The sequence below is a fragment of the Bidens hawaiensis genome, unplaced genomic scaffold (genome assembly GCF_021521415.1).
Source record: "Bidens hawaiensis isolate Kalapana, Puna unplaced genomic scaffold, B.hawaiensis_p1.1 tig00018849_1, whole genome shotgun sequence".
In the NCBI taxonomy this organism is placed as follows: Eukaryota; Viridiplantae; Streptophyta; class Magnoliopsida; order Asterales; family Asteraceae; genus Bidens; species Bidens hawaiensis.
The window spans coordinates 293,243-309,405 of NW_027492864.1; the positions used below are offsets into that span (position 1 = coordinate 293,243).

General features: G+C 35.6%; 1 protein-coding gene across 1 annotated transcript; it reads left to right on the top strand.

Annotated features, from left to right (window-relative positions):
* Positions 1–56: 56 nt before the first annotated feature.
* On the top strand, positions 57–15,128 carry LOC143557256 (GDSL esterase/lipase At1g31550-like). Its single transcript, XM_077046372.1, has 5 exons — positions 57–368; positions 13,372–13,608; positions 13,896–14,044; positions 14,231–14,507; positions 14,860–15,128. The coding sequence occupies exons 1-5, from the start codon at positions 113–115 to the stop codon at positions 15,126–15,128; spliced, it is 1,188 nt and encodes a 395-aa protein (XP_076902487.1). The 5' UTR covers positions 57–112.
* The last annotated feature ends 1,035 nt before the right edge of the window (positions 15,129–16,163 follow it).

Here is a 16,163-nt window from a genome sequence, read left to right on the forward strand (position 1 = left end):
TACTAGTTAGTTATATAACATATAATATAATAATAGTCTCCTTTTGTAACTTTATATAATGTAGCATAAGTTTAACAAATCATAAATAAAAACTAGCTAATAAAATACAACAATGGGGACTTGTTCAACCTCCAAATTCTTTGCATGTTTCTTGGTGGTGTTATGGAGTGGTAGGCTGCATTATGCTAATGCATGCTATTCATCCATCATCAGCTTCGGTGACTCCATTGCCGACACTGGCAACCGAAAACATCTGGCTTTAGCATCCAACAAATATTTTTCATGTGACAGTCCACCTTACGGCCAAAATTTCGTCGGACAGCCCACTGGTCGTTGCTCCAATGGCCGTCTCATCATCGATTTTCTAGGTAACTCTATTGGTCTATGTGAAAACTCTTATGTTGGTGTTTTAGTATATTGTTGGCTTGAAAGAGTTTGGGTAATAACCTTATGGATACTAATTGTTTGGATATGCATAAAGACACTACGTATCATATGGGGAATCCGGTCGTGAACAAATTACTTCACCGACAGATCACTGATGGCCACTTCACTCTCAAATCATAAGTGAGAGTAGGGGTGATTATTAACTGAACTGTAACCAAAACCCCACTAAAGTTATTCGACCAAAATCCGACAAATCTATATAGGGCACTACTAGAAAATGAGTCATTTTTCTACGACAAATTTCGTTGGAAAACCCATTTTCTCACGATTTTCTAACAAAAAAGTTTCGTATTACAAAATTCCTACAAAAGTATGTTGTTGCAAATTTCCTACGACTTTCCTAAATAAACCTATTTTCGGATTTGCAACATAGTTCCAACAATGTTTTTCCAACAAATTTCCAACGGACACTGTTGATTGCGGAGCTTCGTTCAGATACTGTTACGACGGTAATGGCTGACAACGGGCGAATGATGATGGCGAAGATCGGCGACGCACACTGTTGATAGCGGAGATCGATTTGGGGATTTCATTGATGGCGTGACTAATTTGGGGATTTTGCAAGAGTTTGGTGAAGGTTGAGACTGAGCAGGATTTAAGCAATATAATAAATATTATCAACTTTTTTTGTATTTTTATAACCCTATTATAAGCAATAACAAAATTTATATTTATATTTTTTTCAAGAATTTTCCAACAAATATAATAATAATATAATTTTTGTTGGAATTTTGTTGGAAAGTTAGCAACAATTTTCCAAAAAAAAACGTATTGTTATTATTTTGTTGCAATATTGTAGCAAAATTAGAGCTAGTTTATTTTGTTCAAAATTTGTTGAAATTACTTACCGTAGGACAATTATAGGAAACTTTTGTAGGAAAATGTACTATTTTCTAGTAGTGGGGTTTAGCCCCCTTGGTTAACCAATCTAACCGAAACTAAACCATGCATATTTCTGTCTTTTTCAATGTATTACCATGCAAACCTAAGCTAGAATATACATATTTTAGCTTGTAACATGTATAAACGGGTTTGGAATATCATAACTGAACCATTTAGTTTTGGAACAATAACAAATACCGTAAAAACCATGTATTATGTTACTTCTACAAAAGTCCCTCAATAGGATTTTTTTAGAGGTTGTAGACCCACCGGTGGTTTGGTATTGAAAATTATCACAACCTCAAAACATAATTTATTGTGGCTACAATATTTATAAGAGGTGTGTAAATACAGTTAAATAAAAGAATATATTTGACTACTTTTGCATTGTGGTATTAGTTTTTCAATGTTTCGGGTTGTGAAAAAGTGATTATTATTTTTTTTTTTCATAACTTTGTTCAGATTTAACATATATAGTAACGTTAACATGCAAGAATTGTTGAAGAACTTTTATAAAAGAAAAATGAAAAAGAAAAAAAACAGAAAGTATGTTGGTTATTTATGATATTTGCCCTTAAAACCAAGCAAAAAAGAAAAAACTTGACAATTAACCAAAATAACGAAAACCGAACATAACCAAGCTTGAAATCGATATTTGGTTTTGTTTTTGTCCATGCCAAAAACTGACCATTGGTTTCGGTTTCAGTAGAGTGTGCTAACCGACCTGGATGGAGGTTGCCATGCCCCTAGGAGAGAGTACCGGCGAGTTTTAATTTTTTTTATACTTCATGCTCTTTATTAAAGAAAATTAAATGTTAAATCTTAAACTGAAAAGTACTCAATAGTTGTTTTCCACTTTTCCTATTGTTGATTAAGCTAGGTGCCAAACTTCGAAAAATTAGAGCATCCTTAACCGATCATTTTAAAATTTACAAGAGGATTTTACAAATTATAGAATGGGGTTGTTATTAGAGACATAAGAAACGATGGTGATTTTTTAAATAATTTTGAGGAAACTTTGTTTGTTATCATTTATTTTTTAATATTTGTTGAAAGTGGTTGTGGGTGAAGAAGATAGAAAGATAATGATAAATATACAAAAAATATTATTTAATTAAATATGAAGAGAAATACAGTGATTTTAGTGTAATTATAGAAATTGAGTTGTGAGATAGACTCATAATGCTCTAAGAGTTTATGTCTCCATAAACTTTAATATAAGAAAACTGAATTTATATACTTTTTCATTACGAGAAAGTATGTGTTAAACATTCGATCTAGTGAATCAAAACACTGAACCTAATATTGCATAAAACTTATGAGACTCTTTTTATCATAACTATATATAATTTAAAAGTTTGGTGCCGCAAGTGGCTTATTGGGCCACTTGGCGGCACCGTATTGGTCGACGAATTTTGTATTTTTTTTAGTTTAGTTACCACAATAAACGTAATGGAAACTGATCAAACGTCAATTTTTTTAGTTCTGATACCATAACAAATCTGAAAGAAACCGGCTAAGTTCGCGCAAACTCGCGGCTTTATTTAAAGCCCATGACCGACAACGCTACCGCCGACCCCACCTCCCCCCAAATTGGCCGTTGGTCCACCTCAAGTTTTTTTTATTTTTTTCGTTTTTTAATTCCGGTACCGTAAGGTACGTAATCAAAACCGACCAAATTCGTGTCAAGTTACCGCCTCAATGCTCGGGATCAACAATGCTTTGGTTTTACCACCGCTTGGGTTTGCCAACCAACTAAACATCGTCTTCAATATTTGTTTTTTATATGTTAATGCTTTTATATTTTAATTTGACGAATTAATATTTGGGTTTTAACCCTCAAATTTTACTAATGGTGTCTATATTGTTATGAACGCAACCGGTACTAACCGAATTCGTGTCGACTCATCGTCGTAACATTTGGGTTTTACCAACGCACGGGTTTCAACTTTTGGGTTTTGCCAGCTACGTTGCGCCGGATGAAAATCTAGTTAATAATAAATAAGAATGTAATACTATGAAACAAATAAACTACGACTTATTAAAAAGCTACATAAAACTTAGAAAACAAGACAAACTCGAATTAGGAAACCTAAAAAACTTTTAATTCTAATTATAATAAATTCTATAAATCATAAATTTCCATTAAGATCTTCAATACCACTCTTATGTTGGTTTTTATTTTACTACGTAACATACATATATGTCTAAAACAATTTGCTTAAATTGAGTTGTTTAAGTTGTAGGTCCCAAAACGACCACCGAACGGTTTTGCTCTTGATAAGCGTGTCGAGACGGGTGCGGTAAATCAAACGATCGAACAAAAATATAAAGATAATAAGTATAGTGAACGACTCCGTAATCGGTAAAAGATTAATAACATTAAACTAGAACCGACCCACCCAAGGTGAGCTCCCCTTGGGTGGTGATTTACATCTTACAACACACATATAAAAGACTACAAGTGATACTATATATAGCGTAATACATATTCTAGAAGATCTCCTCCCTTTGAAGCTAAACGCGTGTTCCCGAAGCTCTCGTTTCGTGTCCGGTTTCCTCGTCGGCTTTAATTATTTTCTTGACCATAATATAATTAACGGTTTTCGTAAATTGATATCGCAAACCACACTTTTTGGCCTTACAATAACCCCCTTGGCTTGTGATATCAAAACATCGTCGAACCGTGTCTCGCATCTTCACGAATCAACCCGATAAAGCCGAAGCCTCTTCAATCACCCCCTAAAGGTATGATCCACCTAATACATTCATGAAGGAGTTATCGCTTCTTTATCCATCTCGGATCTTCAAGTAGTATAGGTTCAGAAGAACTACCGGGGACATCGATCAAATGAACAAAGCTTGTTATTTCCTCGTTAAGTCCACTTCGTATCCAATTTGTTCAAAGTTCCTCAACTTCTCGAACGCATCGAAAATAGCATAGAAATAGCATGCTTTGAACACGGTCTAACAATGACGAAAACCCGAACACATTTGACTTTTTCCAGTTGGTCAATCTCGAACAATAATTATTTCTTGGCCCGAAAACATCTTGCAAACATGTGGCTTGAATGTCTAAGAACTAGAATGTAAGCCCAAATAGATACCCATTGTTTAGGAGAATCCATCTTAACCCAAACACCCCATGGGTGGCCCAATTCCAAATCCAAGCCCACAACCCATCTTATACTTCACCATTTAGGGCACAAACCAAAAATAAATATTTTTAGTGATGAAAGAAAGCAGCCAGCCGGCAACCAGCTGCGGCGCCGGAAAACCGAATTCGTCGACCAGCCGTCGCCGGAAAAACAACCGCCGTGAAAGCGGCCTCCGGCAACCACCGCACCCCCTCACAGCCACTATTGTCGCCGTCTACAGATCCATAAGCAACCATAGCCGACACCCACACCGGCCGTCTTGCTGGATAAATGTATTCCGGCACCATCGCCGGAAAAACGTGTTCCGGCCACTTCGTCCATTATCATCAACCTCCAACACCGTCGTTACATGACTTCGAGCAAACAATGGTCGCACCCCCTTTCACCATTAAACAACGCCACTACAGCCACCATCTTCCATTGTCCCCACATCAGCGACCACCTGCCACCGCCGCCATCTTCCTTTCTTCGCCGGAAAAACTAACCGGAAAAATGATTTTTTTTATAACTCGAAACCCGGACAACCATCATCTACCACCGCTAGCAGTTACCGGAAAGAACCGCAGGGTTGCCGGATTTTCGGCGTATGGCGGAACGGTTCCCGAAACGCCCGGATCGGGCACTTGTAGATCCCGAACATTCGGATCTACAAGGAGAATGCTTCAAACACGCTTATTTACCACTTTATTTACAAGATCTTTAAACTTTATTTTCAAAACTTCAACGGGGTTTAACGTCTCGGTTCGGGTAATTGTGGAAATAGAACCCGAATATCAAGAGCAAAGTTGAATCATAAGATTCGACCCGCTCTGATACCATTTGTAGGTCCCGAAACCGGATCAAACAACAAAACAAACTAAGTACTAGTCGTTCTTGGATCAACCTCACAACTAGTTGGCGGAAACAACTAGTCGACCGAGATCTCGGATCTTGTGTGTGTATGAGTAAAACACGAAAGTTGAAAGTAAGGGTTAGAGAGTTAAGTTTTTTTTTTTTTTTTTTTTTTTTTTTTTTGCAAAAAGGGTTATTTGGTGTATTCCATACACACACAATATATAGTGTGGGTATGTTATACACCATTCCATTAATAACAAGCCCAATAGGCACCAAGTACACAAGGCCTCGGGCCCATTACATATAAACGTAACAATCTAAAACCGTAACTAAACTAATTACAAATACGAAAGACTCAATAACCAAAACTGGGCCTTACAATCTCCCTCTAGTCTTTTGGTATTTGTATTATTTCAATATTTGAAATTCGAAACCCGGACAACCATCATCGGTATTTTGCGACCTACACCTTATATGAAGGCATAACCTGGACAACCTTATATGAAGGCATAAGTCTTTTGGTAGATGATTGTGTACTTGAAACCCATTGGGCATTTAGTAATGAGATGGGTGTATAACATACTCACATATATAATGTGTGTGTATGGAATACACCAAACAACCCTTTGCACTTTAAAAAAAAATTGTAGGTCTCAAAACGAATCAAACAACACAACAAACTAAATACTAGTTGTTCTTGGATCAACCTCACAACTAGTTGGCGGAAACAACTAGCTGGACCGAGATCTCGGATCTTGTGTGTGGGTATGGTGAAGTCGAAACTTGGAAGAAAGAAAGGGAGTTGAGAGAGTTTTTGGTTACTTGGATAATTGTTTTGCAAAAGGGTTAGTTGGTGAATTCCATACACACACATTATATATGTGAGTATGTTATACACCCATCTCATTACTAAATGCCCAATGGGTTTCAAGTACACTAGGCCTCGGGCCCAATACATATAAACGTAAACGAATGAAAATGTAAACTAAACTGATACAAATACGAAAGACTTAAATAAACAAAACCCGGCCTTACAATATCCCTCTAGTCTTTTGGCATTTGTCTTATTTCCTTCTCACCACTCGCATTCGGACTCATAGTCAAATACACCATCTGGATCTTCTTCAAAAGGTTTCTTCTCAACAAGTAATCTGACAAACTTGTTGAACTTTCCAACGATGGCGTCCGTGTTGTCACGACGGATATCTTAGACTGTACAGAGAGGCGACTCAACAAGCTTCCTGAGGTTGCGGAGTCCAAATCCAGCCAGCTCATGCTCATCAAAGAATCTGAGTTCGTGAATGCGAGTGCAATGCATGATGACCTCACCGTGTTCGTTGTCGAATTCCCAAGAAATGAAGTCATGAAGAAAGTTGTCTTCAAAAGTCATTCCATGACAGATTGCCGGATCATGATTGTCAGGCATCCTATAAATTCTTTCCTTGGACGGCTTGTTGTTGAATGGATTGATCTTCTTTACCTTGAATGATCTACCCGGATTGACTGCAAATGATGGGTAATCTTTTCTCCATTTTTTCTTCAAAAAAATTGTCTTAAACCATGATTCAAGAGAGCTTTTGCTATCGTCACGAGCTACAGTCTTTCGAAAATAGTTCATGTCCCTTATCGATAGCGAGTGCATATCTCGATAGGAGAGATATGTGAGATCACCATTTGCGCATCGAACAGCCCATCTTTGGCTATCTTTGTGAAATTTTGCGTACAAAATGGGATCTGAATCATGATAAGGCTTTGACCTCGAACGCATGCTACACTTCCTGCTCACACCATAGTACTTGATTCCTTTTCTTGATATTCTTCGAGCAGGAGCAGCAACATGTGTGACAACATGCTTGTCAACGGTTGGCTCAACATTCTCCCCAGTTGGTGGTGTGTCGGGGTAGGGAGAATAGTTGATACCGTCATCATCATCATTATTTTCTTCCATGGCTTCTTGAACAATGGGAACGGTACCTGCAAAAGAATAAACGTTAAACACAGAGTCGAGCTCGGCATCCATCGCAGCCTCCGTTTCCCTTGTTTTCTTACCCTCTTTTGACTGCTCAACATCAGCAGTCTTATTTCCGGTAGCCTCACCGCTACCAATTCCACTACCACTACCATCACCACGAGTATCATCATAGCTATCATACTCATCCTCATCCTCGTCATCTCTCTTCTGACTCATCATCGTCTCCATCCAAACACTTTTCAAGATATATTTTATCGGGTCAACACTTAACAAATAATGCAATGAGGACCTTGTAGTAACCAAAAACCCATTTTGACTAAATACTTAAAAATTAAAATAAAATTTTAAAAAACAAAAGAAAATAAAATTAAAATTTTAAAATAAGTTTAAACTAAAATAAAATAGAAAGAGAAACTTTGATGCAGACACAAAATTTAGACAAAACTTAAACTAAGTTTAAAATAAAAAGATTTACAAAATGGTGAAGCAAACTAAATTAAGATTTAAAACAAAAAAATAAAATATAAGATAAAGTCAAATATTTAAAAAATAAATTAAAAACGAAAAAATAAAAATAAAATTAAAAGTAAAAGTAAAATAAGATAAAATTATATTAAAAGAAATACAAGTTAAACTAATTTTAACATGTAAAATAAAAATAAAAATTTAAAATAAGGAGAAAATTAATATTATATTAATCATATTACTTAATTTACAAAATAAGCTATTGATACTTGTTTTTTGTGAGAAAGATCACAACATGGAAGCATATTGTCTATGGTGTCCTAGATCGCACTTCTATTTGGATATTATTATGCCAAGAACCCAAGGTTGATTGTAGATATGTTTGTCCACTTTAAACTTAACAAGTATTTTGATTTCATCGTGATACGTTAAGGTAAAATTTGGCACAATACTTGTGTGGTCCCGTGTTAATCCGACATGTTACAAACTCCATCATACCTCGGGCATACTTTGTGTTCATCAGTATCACCCTGAATTTACTCCGACCCCCTAATGATTGATCAAAACATTTTGAGCTTTGACTTTTTGCAAAATTTTCTTTCAAACAATATGTAAAGGTTGAACCATGGACTTACTAGCCTTATTGACTTATGCCTTCATATAAGATGTTTAGGACTTACTTGTTTGCCCCACGTTACCTGGTTCTAATATACCCCTTTTTGTTTGATAAAATTATCAACAATTTTGTTGTTGATTTTGAATATTTTTTGAGTATTTTGCAGTTTTTCTGCTTTTTCAATAATTTTTGATTTTTTCAATATTTGAAGCTAAAGCAAGAAATAATTTTCATTGTGACCAATCACTAACGGGCTCGTGTATGACTGACTATTAGGATTTTTGCCTTCATTAATATGACTTATTTGGAGTCGGCAACCGCTTCATAAGAGTGTAACCACTAGCATAGGCAGATATTTAAGTTTATATCACTATGATACTTACTCATTTGTTAAGCCTATCTACGCATCAAGCAATGATCTTGTTGGCTTTTGATCTACTCTTTTCATGTGCTAGGATCACCTGAGACAATTTCCTATCATTTTCCAAAGGTCGGATTGATTTCTCAAAATTTTCTTTAATATTACTCTACTCCCTCTAAATAGGAGCTCCCTCTAAACGAGAGATTATACATTTAAGGCTTTTTGAGGTTTTCTTGAATAAAATAACGAATATATAAATATTTTTGGAAGTCAAGTGACTAAAATTTTGATTTTCTTAACAAAAGTAAAATCTTTTTGGTGAATTAAGACTCATTTTCTCCCTCTAAAATTGTGACATATTTGAAAAATATCTACAAATTTTATATACAAAAAAAGATAAAAGAAATTTGAAATAAAATGAGATGAAAATTAAAAAGAAAATTTAAAAACAAAATAAAAATAAAACAAAGTTTCAAATTTTAAAACTTTTAAAAAAATAAATCTGAAAATAAAAGTTTAAAATTTAAAATAAAAGAAAATTTATGCTAAATTAAAAAGGAAACTAAATTAAAAAGAACTTAGATAAAATAAACTTTTAAGAAAATAAAATAAAATTAAAATAAAATGTAATAAAACAAAATAAAATTAAAACAAAAATAAAGAAAATTAAAACAAAAAAAATTAAAATTTAATTTTGTACAAAAGAGATCATGCCAAGTGACGCAACGAGAAACAAAAATCTGACACGATCAAAGGCTTTAGTAAACAGGTCTGCATAGTTGTTATCAGTATCGACCCGTTCTATTATGACAAGCTTTCGGTTCAGATATGAGAGATGCTAAGCAAGTTGTGGTTTAGTTTTTCCACTAAGTTGACATCTTCATATGTCAGGACTCCATTTGACAATTTTCCTTGTTTCGAAATATTTCTACCCATATCTCCAGCAAAAGAAACGTATCCGCCATCGAACGGTTAAATGTCAAATAGTAAGATTCGTCTCCTGTCATGTGTCGGGTACAACCACTATCCAAGTACCGAATACTGTTTACAAAATGTCTTGGCTGACCCTTCACACATTAGCAGTTTAATTGGATAGAGGTTCCCGAGACTTAGTTGTCTCGGGAGGGTCAAATGTCCTTTTCTCATTGTTGTTTATGAAGTTGTGGGACGTGTCAGAATCAGAAGAGCAGTCTTTAGGATTCCATGCACGAGCAGGTTTCCTGTTTTTAAAAGATTTTTGAGACTGTCTCCTTCTTGGTTTTAAAACAACATCCTCAGATTTGTCAATATTTGGATGTCTTTTTTGCCTTCTTTTTGATGAATTCTCAGACTTGTCAGTCTTTGAATTCCTTTTTGCTTTCTCATTCTTGGTTATCCAAAAAGTAGGTTTATCATTCTTTTTTATTTCTGGATCTCACATCCATTTCGCTGGCAGAACTGTCAGGTTGATCATTTCTTGTTCTTGAGCTTGGTTTAGCTCTTGAACGGAATTGATTAAACCTACTGTTCGTTTCTCTTTTCATCTTATGCCAGCTCTTGCAATGTATTGCAAGATGAGACGGGTTACCACACACAAAACAAAGTTTTCTTCTATCTTCCCTATAGAAACCATCAGAATGATAATACATGGGTTGTGGCGAATAAGGATATGGTTGTACGGGAACAAACAAGCTGTCAGATCTATGACCCCGATCATCAAAAACATTTGTATAGAAAGAGTTCACATAATCTTGTGGATAATAACCTAGTAGCTATTATCAAATTGATTGTACATTTGAGGTTGATAATATTGATTTGTGGATTGATAAAAATTGTTTCTATGAGGTGGCACATATTTACCAGATGTACTTGCCTTTTCCTTTTCAAAACGATTTTCATTAATTTTAGTCTCCTCAACTTTACAATCTTTTGACGAGCAGCTGGGTAGGTTAGTATTCACAGAAACCGTTTCATGCACAGTTCTATCAACAATGGTTTCATCAAAAATAGTTTCACAATCACTATCGGAAATAGAAACATCATTTTCATTTTCAAGAGACGTGCCAACATGAACATTCTCATCAGATACATCATTGTTCAAAATGTTTTTGGAAACAATATTATTACAGACAGGGTTGTTAATAGATGAATCAAAAAGTAAGTTTTTATCTCCATTACCCATGTTTGTTTCCATACACCCATTTTCTTCTGCACGACTTGCTGCAGAAGATGAATCACTATTAGGATTAACTGAGGAATTAGCTGAAATTACAATCTTGGGAGCTGCAGGAACAAATGTCTGTGATATGGGTACATGACCAATACCGTAGACCATTTCTTCCTCAGGAGGAGAGTTAAAATCAAAGTGAGGAAGGCTAGTATAGTTATTGTTAAACGGTGGTGGTACAGCAGAACTATCATAGCCTAAACCAGTCTTTAATCTTAATTCCATTTGTGACCCAATTAGTTTATTCAGTTTCTCAGAAGCTAATTCAAAGTTTTCTAATAGTGTAAATCTTTGCAGCCTTTTTAAGATCATCATTCTGAACTCTAATGCTATTAATTTGTTCAAGAATTTTAGCATTATGGTTTCTATAGTGAATAACTTTATCAATACATTCTTGAGAGCAAAGTTTGTGTACCTCGGGAATGAGCGAGGCAGGTGAAGGAATTCCATCAATGGTGCATGACGAGGTGTTTGCTTGACTACTTCCACCTGCAGCACACTCGGGGATGATAGGACTTGCTTGACTCCTCACACCCGCATCACTTGTCTCAGCTTTATTTTCTTTTGACTGATTGTATATTCGAAGGTTGGCATCCATCGATTTAAAAGACTTGATGGTAGAAGTCAACTCTAAGAGTGATAAGGTATCCAGGTTCGCCGTTCTCTTGATGGTAATCACGTTGGTGTTCCATGCGTAAGGCAGTGAATCCAACAACTTCATGTTGATCTCAGACAACTTAGTTGTGATACCGGCACATCTCAATTTAGTAACGAGTGACTCAAATCTGCTGATGAGAGAGGCAACCGATTCTCCTTGAGTATGTTTAAACATATTGAATTCTTCTTTTAACATGTTCTTTTGGCATTCCCTCATATTGAGACTCCCTTCAAGCTTATAATTGCAAGACATTTTTTTTAATGGAAGACTAAGTAAAAATTTAAAAAGTTTTTTTTTTATGGGTCAACTGGTCAAAGTCAACGGTCAACGAGTCAAAGTCAACAGTAAACAGGTCAAAGTCAACGGGTCAAAGTCAACAGTCAACGGGTCAACCCTTTTCTCAAAGATCAAACACTCTTGAAACAAAAACTGTTTGAAAAACATAAGTCCAATGTATTCAAATGACCAATGTATTCAAATGACCAATTGTATTCAAATGAACAAGTGTATTTAAATAAAAATTTTATTCAAATGAACAATTGTATTCAAATGAAAAATTGTATTCAATTAACAATTGTATTCAAATAACAGTTGTATTCAAATTGAAAAATTGTATTCAAATAACAGTTGTATTCAAATGAACAATTGTATTCAAATGATGAAGGATTTGAATACAATTTTCTTATGAACAATTGTATTCAAATGGACAATTGTATTCAAATAACAATTGTATTCAAATAATGAAGGATTTGAATACAATTTACTTAGAACTCGAAAGCTTGGATTTGAATACAACTTACTTAAACAAATTGTATTCAAATAATGAAGGATTTGAATACAATTTACTTAGAACTCGTAAGCTTGGATTTGAATACAATTTACTTAGAGCAATTGTATTCAAATGATGAAGGATTTGAATACAATTTACTTAGAGCAATTGTATTCAAATAACAATTGTATTCAATTGAACAATTGTATTCAAATGATAAAGGATTTGAATTCAATTTACTTGAATACAATTGTATTCAAGTGACAAAGTATTAGAATTCCTCTTTTAGAATGTCACCAACTCACTTCCTTATCACCTTTTTCAAACCAACCCAAATACATGCATAACACTACAAACACAATTATTTTGAGATTCACACACCAAAACCAACCATTTTAACAACTTTAAACCATCTTGTTGAACATGAACAACTTAAATATCTTAAGAACTTCAAGAACACAAGAACCCGAAACACATTTATTTTCTCGAAAAATTCGTCTTTTCACATACAAGACCAAAATCCAAGGTTGTGACCCAATATCTACAACTAGTAGAGCCCGAAAGCTCTGATACCAATTGTAGATCCAAAAACGAATCAAACAACACAACAAATTAAATACTAGTTGTTCTTGGATCAGCCTCACAACTAGTTGGCAGAAACAACTAGTTGGACCGAGATCTCGGATCTTGTGTGTGGGTATGGTGGAGCCGAAACTTGGAAGAAAGAAAGGGAGTTGAGAGAGTTTTTGGTTACTTGGATAATTGTTTTGCAAAAGGGTTAGTTGGTGTATTCCATACACACACATTATACATGTGAGTATGTTATACACCCATCTCATTACTAAATTCCCAATGAGTTTCAAGTACACAAGGCCTCGGCCCAATACATATAAACGTAAACGAATGAAAATGTAAACTAAACTGATACAAATACGAAAGACTTAAATAAACAAAACCGGGCCTTACATAAGTCCTGTAAATAAGTTTATGTTCTTGAATGTAGCGGATAGTCTTGGGTTGCGGTTAATGCCACCGTATTTGAACATCAAGGAGAGGAGCGGTGTGGCAACACTGAGACAAGGAGTGAACTACGCAGTCGCGGGTACTACAGCAATGAATTCAACCTTTGTTGAAGAACAATGGTACGGTAGTGTTGTGTTTAACAGAACTGGATGTTTAAGGGTTCAACTAGAATGGTTTAAACAGTCATTGCCTTTTATTTGTGGCAGCACTACTTCAGGTATGGTTGGTTGCTTCTAGACGATGTATTTTCAAGGCTTTAATCGTGATTAGATGGAAGAAAATAATTGTAGAAAAACAATTACTATTCTAGTAGATATTATTTTAACAACACTATTTCAATAATATATTTTTTCCACACACATTTTTTGATGAAAAAAATTCAAATACTATGAAAGAATAATTTAATAATTCTGATGTGGGTTATATGTACCAATTGATCACTTTTAAGATTATGCTTACTCATTTTTCATAAATACAAATATTGATGGATTATAATTGTTGCAGACTGTAAAAACTTCATTGGAAATTCTTTGATACTCGTGGGTGAGATTGGTGGTAACGATTACAATATTCCATTATCTTTGGGAAAGCACATTGACGAGATCCAACCATATGTTCCGCTTGTTATTGATACCATCATCTCAGTTGTCAATGTAAGAAGCTACTTAAATAACACTTAATGCGCAAGATATATTTATCATCACCTAAATTCATGTCGCTTAAAGATCTTTCCTTTATTCATCAAGAGGTCAACCAAATTGTGGTTCCTTAATGTCCAGCTGATCTAGCTCTGCCCGCTCCTTCGCAGTGTATAATTTTCAATGGTTTAAATATTACAGGAGTTGATTGAGATGGGGGCTCAAACTCTAGTTGTTCCAGGAAACTTCCCTATTGGATGTTTTCCGTCGCATTTGACAGTAGGCGAGTCAGGTGTGTATGGAGAGCATGATCCCATAACCGGTTGTCTCACCAAGTTAAATCAATTTAGTGAATATCACAATAAAATGCTACAAACAAAACTGAATCAGATTCGAGAGCTTAATCCTAATGTCAACGTTATCTACGCCGACTACTACAACGCTGCCATGCAAATTTACATTTCTCCAGATGAATATGGTACGTAACATATTATAAACTTGAAATAATTTGGTGGGATTTTTTTGCTGGATTAGGTGGTTAAAAAAATGATTTTAAGTGGCTCACTAAATTTTGAGTGTTTTTAGGTAATTTGCTATCTCAGATAGCGGATTATGAGGACTCGCCCAATTGTGACATGTCGAATCTGCTATCTCAAATAGCGAATTATTCAATGTGTCCTCATAATTCGCTATTTGAGATTACAAATTATCTAAAGGCACTTAAAATGTAATCAGCCACCTAAAATCTTTTTTTTTAAACCACCTAATTCATAGAAGAATATGAGGTTGTTACACCCAAAATCTAGCTTTGAAATACCATCTTCTTGCAGGATTCACGAATGGGACTTTAAAGGCGTGTTGTGGAAGCGAAGGTCCGTATAATTACAATGCTTCGGCGACGTGTGGAAACGTATCTACTATTTTGTGTGACGAACCGGATGCATATGTTAGTTGGGACGGAATGCACTTAACTGAAGCAGCATACAAAGTGATATTCAAGAGTCTATTTCAAGGACCATACACTACACCAGAGTTTTATTCCCTGTGTCCTATTACATCAACATCACAAGCGGCGGTCAGGCTATCGAGTTCTATATAAGCAATGCAAGCTTGAACTGATCCGTATAGTTTGTTAAGTAGGGTGTTTGTAGAAATAATTTATATCTTTAGTTAATGGTTACCATTCATGTGTAATCTACAAAGTACGTGTATAGAATTTGATGTATTATATTAATATTGTGTACTCTACATAATTGATGTGATCATATATAATAGTTAAAGCTCAGAGCATCACATTGTTATATACTTACTTTTGTCTAGTGGTAACTGTTGGAAATATGGTCGGTTCGGGTCAAGCCAACGCGGGCCGACCCAATTATGACCCGGAAAGAGTTACACCGGGGATAACGAACACCGAACCCGCTTAAATAAGTTAACCGGGCCAGACACAATTAAACGAGATTTATTTGGTAGATAATGCTTTGAGGCTAGAGATTGGGCTTAACCCATTGGGTTTAATATTAGCTAAACCTAATATATACATACGTATTATGTTACAAAAGATGGTGGATCTCAATCACTCATAAAACCTAGCTGCCGGCCACTCCTCACCGGACCTCATCGCACCGCTGTGCCGTACCGCTGCCACTGCACCACTGCCGCTGCATAGCAGCGCCGCACTGCTGCAGTTGCACCGCTACCGCCGCACCGCTGCCTCTATTGGGTCCCGCTGTCTACACACTACTGTGAGTTGCAGCCGCCATGAGTCACACCATCGCTGCTACAGTGCACCGGTGCTGCTACTGTTTGCTGCTGTCCGCCGGAATAGTCGGCCGCCGCCGCCGTGAACCGTTGCAGCCACCATAGTTGTTGTCAGATCTTGTTGTGTCACTCCTAGCTCGGTTTGTTATTCCTCGGTGTCTCACCCGGTTTTTATAACCGAGGTATAAAAGCCTTAATCTTTAATCTATGGTTGTTTTTTTGTTTATATCGTACTCGTATAAAGTTGTAACCGGATCCGGGTTCGGGTTTCGGTTTATTGTCCGTTTACTCGATTTATCCGCTGCGTTTTTACTCATTAAATTATTAATATGATTAATAATTACTTAAACGAAAATAATATACTAAAACGGGT